Source organism: Struthio camelus, chromosome 26, assembly GCF_040807025.1.
Source record: "Struthio camelus isolate bStrCam1 chromosome 26, bStrCam1.hap1, whole genome shotgun sequence".
Lineage (NCBI taxonomy): Eukaryota > Metazoa > Chordata > Aves > Struthioniformes > Struthionidae > Struthio > Struthio camelus.
The window spans coordinates 4,760,995-4,776,121 of record NC_090967.1 but is presented as its reverse complement, the minus strand read 5'-3'; the positions used below and the strand labels follow the sequence as shown (position 1 = coordinate 4,776,121).

The following is a 15,127-nucleotide window of genomic DNA, read 5'->3' as shown; positions in this document are numbered from 1 at the left end:
ACAGTTCTGCTTTTCTCAGAAAAAAAAAAAATCTTTCAATACATATGTAAACACACATCTAACACGTGTATTCTTAGTGGACACGCAGAGCTGTTATTCGGCTGTATGGGCATGCAAGGATAGATCAATATTCAATTGGGCAAATAGCTAATTCACCTGATAAATTTGCCTTTCTGCTCATGACACATCCCAAACCATACTGAAAGTTTCCAAAAAACACGTATATGCTTACTGAGCAAACTTTTGTTTTGTTGCCTGTTTGCAAACATTCAGAAGTCCATGCACTTACCTAAACAACACCAGTCACATACCCTGTATGGCACTGTTTCTGTTCCCTGAATGAGCTACTATTTGCAGTGCAAAGTTTTGCATGTGTGATTTAAAAAATGAAAGCTGAATGCCAGGAAAGATAACAGAAAAGGCTCTGTGCACTGCTTCTGCCAGATCCAAACACACTGCTGTGGTGCACAAACCTGTAGGAGTCTTCTCACTTTCTTACAAACGTCTATCACAACTTATGCAGTAGCCACCCATTTAGTACCCACCACTGATTCACGTATCTGCAGCAGTGTCAGGAATTACCTGGTTGTACGGGTAAAAGAGGGTACAGACAGCACAGTATGGCTCACTCAGGGCAGCAGCTGCATTGAATTTTCTCTCAGCTGGGAAATTATGTGCTTTATTCTTCCACTGGAGGGAAAGTAAAGATTTCAAAGCCTCTGGGTCACTCACATCTTCCTCCCCAGAAAATGGAAACGTTTCTAGAAAGAAAAATAAAATCCCAAAACAACAGGAAATCCTTAGTATAGGCAAAACGCAGCAAGGTAAGGCAAAACGGCTGATGTTTCAACAATACAAGAATTTGAATAAATAAGGAAATTTAACTCATCGATAGTTCTCCATATCTGTATGTCTCAAATACTTCATTAAAATGAATATAATCTCCACTTTATGGGTAGGGTAGCAAGGTAGACACACTGACGGCCTGATGAAACTGGCCAAGAGAAAAACAAAGAAAAGAAACTAGAGATCTGTTGTCCTCCTAACTCTGTCCACTTTTTTAGTCACGGAAACCTCTAACATCCCTATAATGAAGCCAAGTCCAAAACGCAAGATACGAGTGTAACAAAACTGCCCTTTCCCTTCCAGGAGGCATGCCTGCAACTCGTGGTGGTCTTTTTGGTTAGGCTAGCTCCCAGGCCCCATCTGTCAGCAGCAAAAGTCTGTTACGTCCTTCACCAAGCACATCCCTTACCTGTTCCTACAAATAGGAGTCTTGGCCATGAGATAACCACAGCTCCAGTTTTCATTTTACTTTTCTGCAGCTGCTTCCCAGCAAGTGCAAGCCGCTAAGCCTTCGATTTACATTCATCACCACCTTTTCTTCCGTCAGAGCCCCAATAGGTACTGTTTGCGCTAATTAGTTTACTAATTCTTTGTTTTTACAAAACCTTTAAAAGGCCCTTGGTATTTTATGATAAACCACCACAGAATCTATTCGTGTCAGTTTGGGGGTCCAAGTTTCTTACCATACATTATTAAAGAGTTTTTGAGTCACTATAAGTGTTCAAGAAATTTTCCATGCAAGACTAAGTGCAAATTGCTCACTGCATTGCCAATCTGCAAAGAGCCCAAAACAGCAGTTTTGTTCTGAGGAACTCAAAAACATCTTAGTGGAACATTATCCCCAGAGCCCAGCACATTAAACCAAATTGTGCTTCACTGTTAATTACTGGAAATACGCAGTTAATGTGCTGCTCTCAACAAATCTAAGCTTCTGCCCCATTCTTACCTCCCTTTTAAGATGTTCAGACTCTTGTGCTACGGGAAAAGGATAAAAGGAACTTGTAGTAAAACACTTAGGACTAAGCTTACATGTGAGATTTTAAGTGCTCCCCCCAGCTAATTTGATACATATATTTGTCAGACAACATGAGAAATTTTACTGTGTTCAATTAATCAATTCTTTGTTGAAATTATGAACAGTCTGTGCATCTTTATCACGCTTAAAATAAGGTTTACTTCCTAACATGTGTCTTTGCTTTTTACCTTGGACTGAAAAGTGGTACCCATAGGCTAGCAATAATTGTACAATAATACTAACAATATAGTATTATAACAATAATACTATAGCCTTTTCTGCGTTGCTGCATAGGATTCCAGTGGAAAGGGAGACAAACGGAAAGAGCCTTGACAGCGGATGAGAGTTAGGCATTCCTTCCTAGTAGGAAATTATGCTTATGCCATGAGCTGACTGCCAGTCCAGCTTGTATCAGTATCAGAGATGGCCCTCACAAGAGGGCAGATTTACGCAGAAGTGTTCTACAGTTGTAACTTCTGCAAAACATGCTTGCATGTCCATAACATGCATGAAGTACAACCACCATTGACATGAATTTGGGCATGTAAATCAATACTTTCAGGAGGTCTTATTTTCAAGAAGAGCTTACCACTCACCTTTTAAAGAAATCTAGCACCTTCAATGACATTTTAAGACACAAGCCAAAAGCAAACTACATGTTTCTCCAAAATTTAGTCAAAGCACACCTGGAGAAAGGCAAGCATTTATGGATTTAAAATAGCAGCAGAATCAATGAAAGCTGATGGGAAACCAGGATCATAATCCACAGTGAAAGACTAAGAAAAAAAAGGAAATGACTGTTGTATGTGATCATCACCTTCACTCATCCCAGGATGGATTCTAGGTCAGAAGTAGCATTCAGGATGGCTCCCACATTTCAAGCAAGTTACACACAGGGAGAGAAGGCTAACAATTTGTCTCAACTGAATTTTAGTGTGGTGTATTGTGTTCCCTTAATTTATATGCTCACTCTTCCTCACTGCAGTCTCCAGATCATCCTTATCCATTAGTCCTGAAAAAACAAGGAGCGCAGAGAGTTTCTTGCATTCCCTGGTGGGGAACAGAAGAATCTATTTGATCAGATCTTGCCCAATAGCACTGCAAATCAGTTCCCAAGAAACGGCAGTTTTCACAGAAAGTTGCTCCTGAGTCAACCAGCAAGGCCTCTGTACGCAACCCACAAGTCAAAACAGTGAAGAGAATCTGTCTAATGAGAATCCTTCAGTTCCCTGCGAGGTCTTCGCACCCAAATAAAAGGACTAGTTTCAACTGCCCTTTTAGGCTTCACTCCCCACCTCACATGTGCAAGAAATTGTATGCATCATCCCCGCTAAGGGAATGGAGCTGTGTATGTATAGTATATCACACACTGATACAAAAAGTTTCTTTAAAAATGAACGGATACATTCTCTAAAGAGGAAAAGGGAACAGGAAAGAGGCTGTCTTGTGCCCTTTTGAATATAAAGTTATAAATTCCTTGAAAGCAAGGACTGGCACCTACACTTTCAAGTAGCTGCCCCTGTGCAAAAGCTTCTCACCATGTACCTTTTAACATTAGGAGTATTTTATACAGTAGGCAGGACACAGACGCCATATATTACATTGTACTACGACAAAAGTGAGAGGCCAGAGTCCTTTTCTTAGTTTGTCCAGACTGCTAAGGCTTTGCAGTGACTGGAGGGTGAGAAAGGAAAACCAGTGATATTCAGTTAACCACTGAGAGACTTTCTCATCTGCTAAAACAGAAAAGTTAGACCCCCAACATTCACATGAATTACAATTAGAAAGACAACCAGAAAGTTAATACTAACTTTCCCTATACACTTAGCAGCAGACCTAAACTCCGCCTCCCTCTGAGGTGAGCAGATCTAATTCTAATGGAATCTCTAAAAGCAAGCTTTTACTTTAAGATGCTATTTTCTGTGAACTCTCTTCTTCCCTTTGCCCAAAATGCTGCCTCATTTTGCATCCAGCAAATATTCTTCTTCAGAGTAAAAGAGGGCAGGAGGTGAGGAGTGGCATCTCCCATGGATGCATTTGTTTCCGGATGAGTTATCAAAATGGGAACATGCTGCATTTTCTATCAGTTGAGTATAACACTAAAAGTTTCAGTCTATCCAATTATGTTAATAGCCACCTTTAGCAATTTTTCAGATTAGACGAGACACATAAGCATTCTTTACATCTAAGTGCACTCACCCTCATCACTTGAGGTCTCCTGTTTAACCACTGACAACGGGGAGCGGGTTGGTGGCTTGCCTAGTGGATGACGGCGACTTTTCTTTATCTCCATCTTCATTTTTGAAAAAGCAGCAGCAGTCTGAAACAAAGCAGAAGCTAGATGGGAACCCCCAAAGTCTCTTGGCAAGCAACGGAGAGAACAGGGCAACAGAGGCCGAAGCCTTCTCATAAAGAGAAGGATTTACACAACAAACTTTTCACTGACTTTTAGCTGGACTCAGTAAAGCCTCCTCAGGCAATTACTGTAATAGATAAAGCCAATGTTATCTCATAAGATGCTGGGTAAACTACAGTGTTTCCTTAAAACCAGAATAGCCTCAGAACAGTTTCACGTTTGACAATTGCATTAGTTTATATCTGGTTAATCGCATAAACAGCTAGACACCCTAGCATGGAAGTTATGTACAGTAAAACCGGAAGCATTTTACTAGATTATTAGTGTGCACCTTCTGACAAGCATGTTGATACTATACCCACTACCCCCTGTGCCATCCAACATTGTCAATACTGCATGTATCATAATCGTAGTGGCTCACAGCCCTCTGCTGAGAGGCACGTAATGCATCACAGGTCTAGTCTGCACTAGAAATCGACAGTACGACGCACTTTGGTTCACAGCGTGAAGACAAGCAGTTGTGCTACCACAGCATTACGAATGAAATCCAAGAACATGCCATGTTACATGCAGGAGTGAGCAGATGAAGGCACTGACAGCAGCCCATCATAGCCACAGCAACTCCCTTAGTGTTTCTCCTCTCTAGTCTGCAGCCTTTACGTCTTAGAAACATTTATGTAAAAGGTATTCTAATTGCGCCGTGCCTGTATGACTGTGCACATTTCCCCTCTATCCCCACAATTTCTAACAGTGCCTTGCCATTCCCTTGGCTCTTCCATCAGCATCATGCAGAAAAACAAAGCTACATCATATAGCTCTGATTTGCTGCTAATTCCTGAACATTTTCCTGCTTCCTCTTTTGGAAACTGTCCTCAGGAAAGCACTCTCCAAGGGAAGGGATGCCTGCAATAGATTATATGTCAGGGACCGAATCGTCCAGGAAGAGGTTGTTCCTACCAACTTTTCCAATTCAAAGTCTCATCAAGAAAAGGATCCCTAGACAGCACTATACAGCAGGCCAATTCCTGGAAGCACACAGTACATACCATCAGTTGCAGATGTCAGAAACAAGAGAGGAAAAAAAAAAATTATCGATATGTCCTTGCAGTCAAAGTTCCCTTGGGGACTGATTTTGCCCCCTTGGAATGGTTGCTATGCAGTAGCAATGTGCCTATGCGGTGTCTTCCTGACTAATATTTGCGATGATCTTTCCAATAACATCCATATTGTTCGTAGGAGGAAAAGCCTCTATTTTATCTTTGAAGAAAATAACGAGTTTGATAAATAAGCTAACATAAAGGAATGACCTACATGGACTGTATTGTGAGAGAACAGTATCTTTTCCTGTAAAGCACTCTAAGGTTCAAAAAAGTGCACAATCCCACTAGAGACTCTGGCACAATTTAGCACTCCTAGTCATTCCATGTTGGTACCCAACTGGCTACTTAAAATGAGCAAATCTCACAGTTGCTCCCTTGCGCATACCTGCAAATCACTGACCGCTGTAGCAACCTCTGGATTTTCTGCTTCTGCATTCTCCTCCTCCTTCACAGGAATTTCCAAAGGGACTGTCTGCTCCCGCCATCCGGGACTCTTCTGCGTGGCAAACTGCTCAAATGCCTGCTGGCAGGACATGCGTTCTTTGTCAAACACCACCTTTTTGGTCCGTGGAACCACATAAAGCATGGGAATGATGGGCCGAGGCTTAAACTCTTCTTCCTCAACTGGTGCCTCTGAGGGCTGGATAACGTTCAGGGGAGCTGGGGGCAAGCTCTTTTCTGCTGTGGATGACGAGGGTGCTGCTGTGGGTATCGGTGGCCGTGCTGCTGGTGCCTCTTCTTCTGCCAGTTGTTGCTGTGATGCAGCTGGTGGCACTGGAAGCGGTGGCTGCTGCTGCAGAAGAGGTTGAGGTGCTTGCAGATGGTGCTGGTGTTGATGGAGAATATGTTTCTTCTTCCTCTCACCTTTCACTTTTGGAGGACGGGCCTTTACTTTGCAGTCACCTGTTTCAAGAAATAGGCAACACTGAACTTTGTATGTCAAGGTTTCTGGGCATTTAATTCTCTTCCCCTTTTACCAAACACCTCCATGCTGGGCTAACACCTTACATCATGGTCCTATTTGTCCATTCAAACAGGCAAATTGAAGGCTGTAGATACCTTCAACTGCACCTCAGCACTGACTTGAAGCAGCCTACTTTAGAAATAAAAGGCTCAGGTCTTTCCTATGGATTGTTTAATTCTTGGCTGGACTGCCAAGAATTTAGAGGCTGCTAAAACGAATGCCACCTCTGAGAGAAAATATCTATCCTCTAGAAACTGGACAGAGAGCAATAAGACCTGTAATATATTATATCAGTCCTGACTTAGACAAAACCAATCACCTCCCTGAACAAAAATGATCCTGTGCAAGTAATTCACAATCCCCAATTCAAGTGCCTAATTTACTGACTAGAAGATTAAACAAAACAAAGCACCTCAATATCCTCCATCTTTCCCTTTTCAGTAGGGAAAGCGCAAGTTATCAGAACACAACGCATTCATGCCAGAAATCCTCCTACTTTAAGGACGAGTACCAATCAAGGCATGCATTTCTGTACCTAGACAACTTACTTGCTCTTTTACGCTTAGACAAAAACCTAACCTGCCAAACATACCTGCTTGTCTTTTCTGCCATTAAACCCACACGAGCAAAATAACACGCCTCTAGACCTCGCCCTTCAAAGATCTTAATTTAAGAAAAGTCACAGTTGCACAAAAAGACAGGCTGGTCCTGTGTTCGGCAAAGTCTGAAACGATTAACAATCTGTATTTCTAGGTTTCTATATAACTACTTTGCTCTGACCTCCAGACCACCCCCATTTACTGTTCCCTCTACGCACAAGCATAGCTCTTATCGCAGTATTACCATGTGTCAGCACATCCAATAGCCCTGAGAAATGAAGAACAAAGATATCTGAATGGTTATTACCAAAAGATTTCTACTGTAAGGCCCTCAAAAGAAGCCTTTAAAGCATGAATCAAGTACAGCAATGAACCAAGTCTATTACAACCATCATGCCAAAACCGGTTACTGAGATACACTTTCCACACACTTGCTCCATTCAACCCCTTCTTTCCTCCTGGCTTACTACCACTCATTTCATCTGCATGGAGTTGCAGCTCTCTTATACGGCTGCAAAAGGCAAAACTCTCCGTGAACAGACAGACATTTCCACAGAGGCAGGAACCACCCATAAAAGCCTTCCCCACCTCTCTTCCCAATATAACTCTGCTGAAAGAGCCAAACAGCCTGATTTTAGAGCATCCCATGGCAGTCACAATTCAAACTCCTACTGGCCCTCGACTGAGTGTCTCTAGGTCTGGACAGGAGATGCCTTCGCTGCTTGCCTTATCCCATCTACAGTGATGTATGTTCCCCTTGCTCACCCCTTCCCCCTTTCACGAATAACGCTATCAGTTCACTCAAAGACAAGTAAATAACAGATGCTCCACAGAGAGCTGCCAGCACCCAATTTGTTTCATAAGAGATTGTTTTTCACCTGCAGACACTGTCACTAGATGACTCTGCTCCAAAAGGTCACTTCCCCACTAACACGATGGTGAGGGGAGGAAGACAGAGACTGTTCACCCCAATCATGCAGATTTACCAATCCCAACCTCCTCAGGCTCTTCCAGTAAGGATGAGACCAAAGCCTAGCAGCCAAACTTAGCAAACAGAAAATCAGATAAGCCGTCACACATTACTGTGATATCTGAAGGAGGCAGGGGGTGAAAAGACAAGGAGGATAACCCCACGATGAGAGGAAGTGCTGAAATCTCTGCAGAAATCTTCTAGCAGACACCTGAACCCAGACATTTCCCAGAAGACTGCTCTGATGACTTCATTTACGCTAATTTATAAGAACGGCAACAAGTCCAGCCCAAATAGTTATTGCTGTACTCGTGTAGGCAGTCCCTCAGATAAACTGGTTTGTTCTATCACAGAGAAAGTAATATTGAATTTCCTTAGAGAAACAAACGTATTGAATGAAAGTCCAATTGGATTTCTCCCCAGTCCCACAAAACCAGATCATATTTACTCTCTATACACTCAGACCATTCTCTGCCCAACAACAAAACAAATGCCATTCACTAGCTTTACTGACTTCTAAATGGGCTAATTTGACAGCAGCTGGCATACACAACTTTGTTTAAAAGTTTCTGCGTTAAGATGAATGCAGTAGTTTGCACGTTTATCTGTAAAATCAGAAGCCAGCAAAAAGTGAAGCGAGATCCGAAGGCCCTATCTGGCTATCATGAATACTTCTGGAAAGGAAAGGGAACTGCACGTATAAATAAATACGGCAGGTTAGCAGAGCAATCCCCGTCAGCCACCCTTCCGCTACAGGAGGAAGGCATAAGCAGCAGAGCTAGTTCGCCTGGAAAACACTACCGTAACAACAGGTTTTGGTGGTGGGAAAACTGGCTTGCCTGGGGATAATTTGAAATGCTACACTGAGTTCACTGAAGTTGCAGGTACTCAATACCTTGGAGGTGAACAGCGGTGATGGTGGGGAAAACCACTTACATAGAAGCTTACGCTGTAGCTTTGGGCAACGAGTTTATAAAAAGCTGCTATCAGACTGCAGGCTTCATCTGCTACAGCATTATCCCCAGGTATCAGGCACGGACAATTAGAGATAGACTTTAGCATCAGTAATTAAGGCACAACTTTCAGTCAAATAGCTTGTGCTGTCAACAGTTCAAAAAGTAACTGCAAAATGGACTTATTAATCTAGCAGTAGCATAAGCACAGAGACAAGAAGAAACTGAAACCAGGAGAGTTTCTCCAGTACATTTCTCTAAATGGCCCTTCATCTTTCAAGAACATATCTGTGTTTCTGTAACAGTTTCACCAAAGGGGTTTTCTCCAGTCCACACAGGAGACGGCTGTGCTGCAGACGAAGTAATCAAAGATCATTCCATCATCCCGGGATTCCTCCTAAACATCGAGGTCACATTTTCACTTTCAGCAGTATTTTGTTCCTTCTAGGAAGACAATACTACCCTAAAGCAATCCCTACATGCCCAGGGTTTATATACTATATATTACCTACCCTAACAGAATAGGCTAACACGACTGATACAAGAGCAGAAAGCAAAAGTGGTAGAAAAATACATCCTACTTGCTTCTAGGGGTTGTGTCTGCTCAGTTATTATTAGCACTTCATAGAACACATTATAAAGTGTGTGGAGGGACACTGACTTCTAGAAGATTTCTGAAAGGGCTGTTTTTTCCACACGATGCTATAAAGTCCAGAAACAGCTTCCAGGACCAACTCTTCAGCTATGATGTTGTTTTGTGGCAATCTCTCCGTCACATTAACCCTCCTCACCACTTAAGGACTTTACACTGCCTGCTTAAGCAGCATGGAAGAAAATAAAGGGAAAAAGTCAGAGATGTGTGCCACTTGACACATGCCTAATTCTTGAGACCCTGCCTGAAGTAAAATCCTCATGTAGCAAACGGTCATCTGAAAATCAGTTATGCACCAATTTGTATGCTATTACATACAGATACTAGCAGAAACAGACTTTTGGCACAAACCTGAAGTTTTTGGTTCTGGCTTACTGGCATCTTGATCATGGTATTAGTTCATGCAATTACGTACTTAGTTTGCAATGGCAACGCTAAAAGGATATGTGGGAATGACATTTATTGAAATGTGGTGGAAAGTAATATGCAACTGCTTTGCAGTCAGGCATCTCACTGCTTCTCTTCACATCATAAAAAAAGAATTCTCCTGTGAGATATAGGGGCTTGCGGCCCAGCTCTGCAGCACTCTTAAGACACCCAGCATAACAGATAACACCTGCTGACTCACGGGATGTACTCATGCTGCTTAGCACACTCAGAGAAGAGCAGAGCTTGAAAACTCACCTCTTCAATTTCAAGTCTCAAGACAACCTGCTGTTGAATTCTAAATGGATTAATACCAATAAACTATGAATATAAAATTTACTCATAAAAAATAAAAGAAAACACTGTAAGGTATGGGGGTGAGAAATCCTTAAAATCCAGGTATTAATACTCAACTAGTCCAAATAACATGAGGCATAAGACTTATTTCTTTGAAACTAGCAATGGTTACTTAAGAATTTTGTTCTTCCTACCCCTCCCCTCAAGGTCATCATTTCTGGTATAAATAGGAAATCCAGCCAAATTAAAACCAAAGCAAAAGAAAAAGGAAGTGAAGGAGGGGAAAAGCTAAACTGCCACGAGCAGGGCCATTCAAACAGGAACTATTTTCTTTTTCAAGCTGAAACTTAAGGCACTTGCAAGAGATAATACAGACAGTAGGATGCAGAGGACTAGAGAAGTCAGTGGTACTTAACTGCTATATCGCATTAAAAAACTTGTGTATTTGCTAACAGCCACATTGCACACTAGACCCCTCCGAAACTGCAGTACCAACAGTCTAGTTCTAGTGATGCTTTCTTCAGTGGTGCTGAAAATAAGTTTGTCCTTCCCATGCAACCAGTTAAAGAGTTTTTAACATGAAATCTAAGTGCATGATTTAGAGCTTATCCAGCTAGAACAGAGCTTTTCTTCTTTCTCTGCCATTCTAAGGATCTCAGATCTGTTCTTGTCACTTATCTCTTGCCTCTCAAGGGACACGAGTATTTTCAGGCCATTCAGTACAAGCATTAACTGTTACATTTGTACAAGAGTTAAGAGCATACAGCTTAACACAGTGCTGCCACTTGCAAGCTAGGGCAAAAGAAATGAACTGCTCTCACTGTGCTACTCCTGCTCTGTATGGCAATACTCTTCAAAGTCCTTATCGCCCATGAAAGGAGAAAGTACATGGCCTAGCTAAGACATCACAGATCTGAATCAAGGCCTCGATTCTCTTCCTAGAGCTTCCATAGATTTCCTGTAAGATCATGATCAAGGTTCTTCAAGTAGTTTGCTGCATCACTTTCCTCCAAATGCAAAACAAGTACAGGAAAAGGATATGCCATACATGAAAGTGAATTCACTAGCATTTGTGAAATACTTGAGCACCTCCAAAAGAAAGTAGATCATAAACATATCAACCACTTGACCATGCACATTAGAAGAAAAACTTACTGCCAACAAGAATTGCACTGTTTCACACAGACTCAAGAAAAGAGCATCACAAAAAGAGTCTCTAGAAAGAGGCTGAGGTCTTGCTTCTAATAGACTTATGTTCTGTTAGGAAGATATTGCACACAAAACAAAAACCAATATATTCTCCATTTTTGCAACAGGCCTTTAGGCATATTTTGCCCTAAGCCATGGTGTATTCCAGGAAACAGCTTCAAAGAATTTTACAGACAAGGTTTCCTAAGATAGAACTATAATAACAAGAAATACTATGCCCATTCCACAGATGTGTTCATGAGCAGAGACAGGTTAAGTAACTTATCAAAGGTTGCACATAAATTTAGCAACAGATCTTTGAAAAACAGCCCTGCCACTATTTCCAGCTCCTACTCCTATTCGCTATCTCCTGAACAGCTTGGAATCTGTGCTAACTTATTTGCACAGGAAACACAGGACTGGGGACCAGTCCTTGTCACAGACTGGTATTAGCTTCAGCCATGCAAAGAAAGCTGAAAATCTTCCCTCCTATAGAGGGTACTGTAGACTTGAAGAAAAACAAAGCTTTCAGTCAAACCGTAACTTCCACTCATGCAGCAGCTGTGGATCCCACACAACCTAAGGCTGAATTTATTCATAGCATTCGTAAGAAATGGGGAGGAGGGGAGGGAAAGGGGTAAAGATTTATTACATAAGGGAGTGCTCAAATCTTTCCCTTTCAGAGTAGGACACAAAATATATTTATTTGTTTCTTTATGAAATATTTAAAAATATTTCTCCCCTAATATATAATTTTACAAAACTTTAATAGTCTTGGCAGAACTTCCAAGCCCAGCCAAGGAAGCTATTTGAACTGAATTCTTAAAGAGAGGAAAAAAATCAATTGCTGCTGTAAATGATGGTGTATTTCAGTAAGCACAGATTTAATATTGGGAAAGACTCCACTGGTATTTCAACAGAAATAAACAACACTAGACACATTATTTACAGATGTGCTTTAGAGAAATAGCTTGCCCCAGATCCTCACTGAAGCAATCTCTCTTCAGTGAGCAGGGCTCTCACCTTCTCCTCCCTCAGCCACTTTGCTTCTCTCCTCTTCCTCTAGATCTGGCCCTCTTTTCAGTTCCTCTTTTACTTTCACATCTTCCAAGGCAGTTTCAATAGCCATGACATCCCCAAGAGACTTCTGATCCTCCGTTTTATGTCTTCTGGGTTGACTTCTTTTTCTGTGAGACCTAGAAGGACAGAAGTACAATTTGACATAAAACAACAGCCTTCGATATACAAAATGATCACTGACTTAAAGAGCTGAATAAAAAAAAAAAAGTATCTTCTTTAGAGAGAAAACGCAAGCTAACACTAGGCTACAGGGCAAAATACATATCTGAAAGGAGACAGATGAACCTTGCATAACACAAAATTTAAGATCCATTCACAACAGCCGCGAATTGTCCTGGCTTCTTGAAGAGCCTTTTCCTCCATTAACAAGGTAAGCTAATAAGCTGTAGTTAAAACGGTTTTAATCATATTTTAAGCCTGCTCTGCTTGCATTTCAAAACATGTATGAAAACTTGCCTTTCTTTCATCCTCTGCCTCCATTCCCTCATTTTGTCTCATTCTGTATGTGCTTCCCTTCAGCAAATTGCTGGAAGTCTACAAAGCCTCATGTTCCAGCTCTCAAACACTACCCAGCACTGCCAGTTTTTAAAAATATGGTATAATGAATACTTACAACATAATCAATAGACAGCCTGTGATTTTTTTAGTAGTAATTCACAGGGTCCAAGGCCTATGAAAAAGTCCAACTAAAAAAAGCGCATATTAATATGATCTAATACTAACAACCTAATAGTAACACTACTCTTCATAAAAAGTCAATGTCACTAAAACAAAGAGATTACAGTAACCACAGTGCAGAGGTAAATTGAAATTCAGAAGTCAGGATAATCTCTTTCGGTTAGGAACTGCATTTTATTTTGGGATTTTTTTTTTTTTTTAAAAGGATCTGTCAAATAGATCCTTGAATGCTGGGTCTAAGCCTAACAAGCTCTCTTCTTCAAACGAGACCAATTCAGAGAGCTGTAATTTCTATCACCATTTTTAGCATGGAGAGATTTCTTTTGAAAGCAGTGTCTTCCATATGGCCCCCTGTTCCATGCCCTTGCATCTAACATCATGTAACAAACCGTAAAACGCAATGACACCGCATTCCAACTCATCTGCCCGAAACTCTGCAAGAGCTGAAATTCAGCTTCTCATCCTCAGAGCCCAGAAACTCAGCTGCTAATTAGATTTGGAGTACAATGAAGTTAAGAGCCCTTAATCAGGCAACCAACAAAGAAGGAAGAAAAAAAAAAAAACATTCAACCTGAGATGAATGATTAATAGAAAAGAAAGTTAATCCATATGCACAGTAATTTATAATTGCTAGACTCTAACCATATGGTAGCCCTCCAAGTATAGATGTTAAATTCACACCTGTAAGACATTCATTAGCAGGAACACACAGTTGAACCCAGAAGGATCAACTTTTCTCTTCACTGAGACTCTAAAAACATACCACCTTCTCCAGAGGGGGAAAAAAGAGAAAAGAAAAAAAAAGAAAAAAGGAAAAAAAAGAACCTATAGAACTTCAGTGTTTAGAACTTTCCACGGCTGAAAAAGAAAGCACTGGAGTAGAATCGAGTGTTACAAGCTATATTTGGTAAAAGGTTTATTTTATTCCTGTTTAGAGACGTGGGACAAAAATTGAATCGCAAAGCTTTATACTTGGAGTAGGCAAATATCTTTTTACAGCGTTTTTTCTCCTCACTCTGAAGTTGTGGAAAAACGAGCAGAGGAAGAGAGAGCACATCCATTTTAAGAAACTGTGCTTCCAGAACTACAAATTGAAGTGTGCACATTTCCAGAAGAGAAGATGCTACATATCTGACATAATTCCCATACCAGAAACGGGCTGACTTTTTGGGAACTAGACTAAAACAGTTTCTTGCTAAAGCCATAAAGCAAATAAAGTTGAGTTTTTCAAGGTAGAGTATGAATGATCTTAGAGAAGAACGAACTTAGCTCTGTGCAGAGTTTAAAAGCTGCTTTTTCCAAGAGAGCTGGCAAGAAGCAGTGTTTGTTCTCTTTGAAGAACAGACCACAAAGCGACTTATTTTAAGTAGATACAGCTGTGAAGAGGTTTGGACAGAGGTGAATCCCATTCCCCCAGCAAACTCCATCTTGCTTAGGCAAGTCAATCTTCAAGTAAAATTATGTCTTTCCAAGACATAAGCATGGGACAGAGACCATGACTAACTGATGTCATCAAACAAAGAAATATCTATGTTCAACACCTTGAACCCTGCTTCAGGATAATACTGAAATTAAACTAGGAAACAATTAACAGATAAGGGAAAAAAAGCAGATAGGTCTTTTACAGGAGCTCAGATTAAAATGGGTCTCACAGATAAGCAATAGGCTTAAAAAGGGAAAATAACACTCTGTAGTCATAGAGTAACTTTGCATGTGCAAACATTATATATACCTAAGTAACCCTTAAGATTCCTAGGAAGGAAAAAGATTCCCAATTTCCAGATGTGGAAGAAAGACATCAAGGGACCCAAAGGACTTCAGACAGTCATAGCCCAAAGAGCATAAAATCACAGCTTCTGAATGTCAGACTACCCTCCTTTCCTGAAGCTCACTATGGAAGGACGACAATATTTTAGGAAGATAATTTCTGGAGTGGCGCAATACTGCTGAGATCAATCATCCGACAAAATACCTCATTTATCACATTGTTAGGACCATGCATT

At 41.0% G+C, this 15,127-nt stretch overlaps 1 protein-coding gene across 2 annotated transcripts in view; it reads right to left on the bottom strand.

The window, feature by feature from the left end:
• KDM4B (lysine demethylase 4B) overlaps nt 1–15,127 on the bottom strand; it is a 97,113-nt gene that overhangs the window by 19,396 nt on the left and 62,590 nt on the right. For both annotated transcript variants that reach the window (XM_068919739.1, XM_068919740.1), the window contains 4 exons: nt 12,390–12,562; nt 5,703–6,220; nt 4,061–4,181; nt 583–761 (listed from right to left, as the gene is read on the bottom strand). In XM_068919739.1, the coding sequence (XP_068775840.1) occupies nt 583–761; nt 4,061–4,181; nt 5,703–6,220; nt 12,390–12,562 (991 nt within the window). The remainder of the gene's footprint in view (nt 1–582; nt 762–4,060; nt 4,182–5,702; nt 6,221–12,389; nt 12,563–15,127) is intronic.